The 6,137-nt window shown below is 38.0% G+C and overlaps 1 protein-coding gene across 1 annotated transcript; it reads left to right on the top strand.

Moving 5' to 3' along the window:
- Positions 1–1,091: 1,091 nt before the first annotated feature.
- On the top strand, positions 1,092–3,698 carry LOC115578431 (uncharacterized). The gene is made up of 5 exons (XM_030411389.1): positions 1,092–1,144; positions 1,285–1,301; positions 2,059–2,182; positions 2,332–2,508; positions 2,694–3,698. The coding sequence occupies exons 1-5, from the start codon at positions 1,142–1,144 to the stop codon at positions 3,333–3,335; spliced, it is 963 nt and encodes a 320-aa protein (XP_030267249.1). The 5' UTR covers positions 1,092–1,141; the 3' UTR covers positions 3,336–3,698.
- Positions 3,699–6,137: the final 2,439 nt, after the last annotated feature.

A 6,137-nucleotide genomic window follows, 5' to 3' on the forward strand; every position in this document is an offset into this window, starting at 1 on the left:
ACACTGGTTTTGCTCAATCAGGTCAACTGTCTGAACAAAGCTACATATTTGTTTTTTAATGTTTTTGTTTACATGTACGGGTATTTTCATGTCATATGATGCAAAATTCTTTTATATCTCTTGCAATAAACAAGTTCTGAAGATTTTGCATGTGCCAACTTATGACTAATTGTTTTTCCTGAGAATCTGGGATCAATGAGTGATGAGCAGGGGGAGAGATTCCATCAGGACATAAAAGAGATGGAGACCAGGTATCAGGGTTGCTGGGATGCAGTCATGATGGCTGATTACTGTTGGACTCTGAAGAGAAACACCCCTGCTGCTGAGCATTCGAGGGGTTCGAAGAAACAGAAGTTCATGCCCTGAATTTTGCACAATGACGACGTAAAGTTCAATTTACATGTACTTCTTTTATCAGTGTCTATTGTTCAATTTACAGAAATTGAAGTTTGTAAAATTTAATTAGTACATTCTGTTAGAAAACGATTTTTTTTCTCCTAAAACCTTTTTTGGATGAGAAATATTAACGAACATCAACAGATAATGTCACAAAAATGTAATCAATTTAGTCAGAAGATTGGATTTTTCAAAATCAAATTAGCATAAAAACCTGATTGAGAAAAATGGATGTCATTTTTGGATTCAGTGGTGCAAAATGGTCCTAATTCAGGTGAAAAAACACAGACAACTTACATTTTTTTTTTTGTTGTAACCCAGTGTAATTCAGCAATTACTTTCTGAAAATACTGAACTGAATTTCAAATCTGCATGAAAACATAAAAACATGTCAGTGAGACAATGTGTTTGTTCATGGAAGCTGCAAGTTCAGTCACGATGTTCAGTTACAATCAGTTTCCTACTTACTACCCCGCATAAATGAGTCATTACTGCATTCCGGGATGTTGTGCTTTAACTGGAATTCAGTGGCACCACTCCCAGGTACACAATGCACATTCTGACTGACTTTTATTTGCTTGTACATGTTCACAAGTGAACATACCAGTTCTGTGATCTGTTTGTGTGAGTGTACATCCACTGTTTGGTTTCTACATCCCATCATAAACCCAGATAAGGAGTGGCGGTCTGAGTCAGGAGGGAGGGCTCCAATCTGCATTTTTTTTTCACTTTCTCCATCCTTACAATGGTGAGTAGCTGCACTTATGTGGTCTCTGTTTGAATATTTTTTAGCATTATGATTAAAACCTGCATTGCTGATTTAATTTATGTTACCAGTGACATGTGTAACTGTTGTAATGTGTCGTGTATTGTTTCTATTTGCATCAGGCTGCAGCGATGACGAGGTGAGTACACTGGTTCACTCAACATAAGTAGTCAGTGCTGCGTTCTGCATGAACAGCAGATTGTGGTATTGTCGTCAGAAATGTACGCAGGTAACTTACACAGTGCCAAATTATTGTTCTTTGACTTACTCTTCATATGTTTTACAGTCAACTACTTCTGCATTCTTTCAGCTACAGAAACCATTCAAATGCCAAATATTTCCAGTTCTTTAATAGGGAAGAGTGTTAGGGCCCGGAATGAGTGAAAAAAAATTAGAAGAAGACGTTTTTATTTTCGTTATGCTCTTTAATAGAAAGTTGAAATGTCAAGAACAAATGTCGAGAATAAAACCAACTCTTCTGGTCCGTCCAGTCCAGTCAGTGGAGCGACTGGGAGCTCTGCCATCACTATATCTTTTCAATTTCACCTTGCACGTATTCGGCCACCTCTTCCATGCTTGTGTTGTTTTTCCTTCTGAACAGACGTAGTTTCCAGCACAATCTCTCCAGTCCTAATGCTGACAACTACACTGTGTTTATGAGCTAAAGGAGAAATCGTTTCTTTTTTACTAAGAAAAGAAATGATTGAAGATGAACTGTACTTCAGAATCTAAGTACAGTTCGTCTTTTCTTGAAATGGACAATGAAAATAAAAAAAAACTTCCTCCAGAGTTTTTCTTCTCACCTCTGGCCCTAATACTTTGACAGCACTTATTCACACTGCATTTTTTTTACAGGAATTACATTTTCTGACAACAGTTAACATTTTTTATTTCAGGGCAGAACAATATCTGGAAAACGAAGACCCTTTCAGAAGGAATGCTTTCCTGATTATCGAAAAAATGGTGGAGCTAGCATCAGAGAAAGAGAGTCCAGCTCATCCTTCAGTGTTGGTTGATGAGGTACGTCTGATGAGGAGTGTTATTAACGTTTGAAATGTTCTGTTTTTTTTACAGAATGCATTGCTCTGTCATAGTCTATTTTCTGCACATAAAGCTTCTCTGATACACAAAACTCAGAACCTCTCTGTGAATGTGTTTTCACTCCACAGGTTCTTCACAGCATCTTCTTTCTGGGCGAGATCAAGAATGAACCCAAATATTCCCCAAAAGATATTCTGGTCGATGAAGACGTGCTTAATAAGTTGAAGGGCCTCTACCCTCAACCTTTTGATAAATTTTCCACACAACTACCCAAGCGGGCTCCATTTTCATGTGTGCTGGACATGGTGAGTTTATAGTTAATACAAAGTTAGTACAATGTTCCACATCACATTCTATCAAATTGCTAGTGTGCTTAAAATATTACAGTGTCTGTTTAATCATCATAGAATTTAACAAACACAAAGGAATACTTAGTAAGCTTGAAATTGATATTGATATTTGATCAAATAATATTTGTGATTTCTTGCAGGTTGTCAACCTGAATGGACAACAGAATGAAGATGAAATAAAAAACAGGCTGAAAGAGTTCACTCTTAAACTGAAGAAGGGTGAAGCAACGGCTCTGGTCTCCAACACCATCTGTGTCTCTCAGAAGAACACTGCACAAGATTCAGTCAGGTACTACGGAGTCTCCATGTCCACTTCTGACCGTATTCCTGGGGAAATCATTGTCGCTGCATCCTGTTGCAAAAAATGGGACAGTTACGTAGCTGATGCAGTGATGACCTACTATTCAAGAGATAAGAAGAAGCAGAAGAAGTCATACTTTGATGGAACCATCAAACTTCCAGAGCAGGTCAGGTGTAAGGCGTTTAGCCTCACTGATGGAACCCTAATGGCTCCTTGCAGATCATGTGGGAATATGTTTGGTTTGACAACAAGTGAAACAAAGGAGTGGCCCTATGGCAACTGTGCTGAAGCTGAAAGTCTGAGCAACTTGCTCAAAAATGAGAACGAAACGAGAGAGCAGGTACAGCAACCATCTGACACATGCACACCTGCAAACAGGCAGAAGGCTGTAGAAAATGTAAAGAAACTGCTTAAGGAGCATGTGAACATGCAGCAGTTTAAGAGGTGGGATGGTGATTTCTACACCCCACAAGGGAACTGATGGCATATTAAGTACTGATGAGTACAATTCTTATGGTCCTTTATTAGAAAGTGACCAGATCGATCTGGTGGTTTTGATTCTCTATCAGTAGAAACTTCTCTGTACTCCTCTCAGCACTGATATTCCTGCCTGTTTGTGTACAAGAAATTCATGTGATCAGAGATAAATATGTTTTACTTTATCATCACATTGATCATCATTTATCATTGTTAATGCTTCAGCTATTACTACTGTAACAAAGATATGAATGTATTCATGGCAAAAATGAAACCTACATATGTTTTAACTGTTGAATCAAGCATGTAGAGGATGTTAAAGTTGATGTACTGATCGACAAATTTACAATAAAATGATGTAAACCTATAATTTGTTGTACTAAGTTTGTGAAACCTTTATTCTACATGTGAAAATGCTCCACTTCATAAACAAAGAACAGAGAAACTCAGATTACAACACACAGAGAGAGAGAGTGTGACGTCATTCTCTGCTGAGACATATCTTAACATACTAAATAGAATTAACAATTAAGAATTACAAAAAATTAAAATCATGAAAACCTGGACCTGGGAGGAGCTGTATGGAGCCATTTAATGTTTTTTCCCCCTCCCTTTGATCGTTCTCTTTTTTACATCTTAAAAAGATGTAAAAAAGTCCTGAGCTTCTTCAGTGTTTTAGGAGAATGTTGAAAGACTCGTGAGGCTCCAGAAATGTTTTGTGGACTACAAAAACACACCTGACTTTCCATCAGAATGGGGATGAGTAAATAATGACTGAATTTTCATTTAAGGGTGAATTTATCTTGTTCTAAATGTCATAACTATAATCTTTAAAACAATATCAGACTGGTGAAACCTTCATTCTATTTGGGAGAATACAACAAAAGGAATGTGAAATACCTGTCAGACTTGCATATATCTACATGTACATTTTACGAACATTGTTAAAAAGTGTTATAATTAAAAAAAGAAAAGCAACTTCTCCTAAAAATAATAACAGGCTACATTAGATGTATTGTACCAACTAGGTGACAGAGGAGAGAAGAGATAACTCTTATCGATATTAATACAGACTATAATAATTAAACATTTTCATTAATTTAATCATTTTATTATTTCTTTACTACCCTTTGTTACTTTTGGCCTTTGTTTTCATGGACCCATGAATATTGCATATTTTTTTAATTATTATTTTGGAGTAATTTAACCTGCTGACCAGAAAGTGAAAATATAGATATAAAAAAATCAGTAAAAAACTGATTATATATAATAAGCAATTGAAACACATTATTTTATCTTTCTTTTTTTTTTTTACTCAGAGCTTAACCATGTCATGTGATTTGTTACTTCAGTACACTTAAAGAAAAAATAGACTGAAGCTTATTACTAGGACCACCACAGAAAAATTGCAGATGAGCCTTTAATATCCAGATATCCACATTATAAACACTTCACCTGACCACCACTGGACACATTTTCACAGACTGACCCTGTACATCCAGGGTTTGACCTACACCTATACTGCAGGCGGCCACCAGGGGGCGCCCGAGACATTTCAGCTTCAGGAACTGTCATGTCTTTTTTCCACTTTAATGTCTTAGAATAAAGAACAAGTAAAGTTTAATTCTTACTCATGTACAGAAGGAAAGCCCTTGTTTTCTTTCTCTTTAAACAAATCATATTCTAAAACTTTCCAAAGGGAACACATAAAGACGCAACAGGTGTAACGCTGGGGGGAGACAGAGGTCTTTATTAAACTCTTTACAGTGGAGCAGGGAGAAAGTGTGGAGGTCCATGAGTCATTCCCGTCAGTCAGGTCTAGGGAGGTGCCAGCTCATACCAGGAGACCAACTCTGACGGTGTGGAAAAGGAAGTGGAGATTCTTTTCTGGAGGGCAGCGAGTCGGAGGACGGTCTGAACCTGCGAATATTCCGATGCATTTGCATTTAATGTATTTGAGAATATGTGCACGCAACTTTTCTACCTTCAAGAAGAAGAAGAAGAAGAAGAAGGAGAGGAAGAAAAGAAGGTCTGCTTGCAGCAGAATAGAATATCCATCAGGTCTTGGAGAAGTTCGTCCAGAGAAAGGATTGCCTCATGTCTTTATTGTTGTTCTGGACCGATGATATGATGTGACGTAGGCCTATATGTCTGCATTTTATACATATGTCTATTTTGCCTATTTTCTGTATTCTGTTTATTGTTTAGTACGTCAGCTCCGGTTTCATTTATGCGTTAATGAACTGCAATTTTGTTACGATGGGGTTTTGTGTGCAGCCAAAATACAGAGACCAGAGGCAGGAAATCAGGTGGAAGGTTTGTATTGTAGGAGAGAGCTCTTGTTGAATCAGTTGATGGGCTGGGTTTGTTCGCTGGCGGCGTGGAGGGATCTCAGGTGAGCCAGTGGAGCAGGAGCAGGGCAGAGAGGAGGCGCTGGAGGTTCTGCTCACGAGGGGAGAAAACACTGAAGCACAAACACAAGAGAATCTCGACACTAGAAATCCCTTTAGAAAATAAACGAACACAATAAGAAGAGCACTGATATAGTCACCATACGGGACGGAGCAACACACACACACACACACACACACACACACACAGGGAAAAAACAAAACTACAGCAAAAACCAAACTTCCACAGTAAACCATGACAGGTTCTTCAATAACAATGACTCTACTCCTTCTTACGTACTTCTCTCTTACGTGGAACAAATGTGCAGGGGATTCCTAGGGGCGGGGCCACACAAGATTTATTGTAAATATGAAATGTGAAAGCACATGTCGTAATTTACCCGAAGACAGCAAAG

Source organism: Sparus aurata, chromosome 3 (genome assembly GCF_900880675.1).
Source record: "Sparus aurata chromosome 3, fSpaAur1.1, whole genome shotgun sequence".
NCBI lineage: Eukaryota > Metazoa > Chordata > Actinopteri > Spariformes > Sparidae > Sparus > Sparus aurata.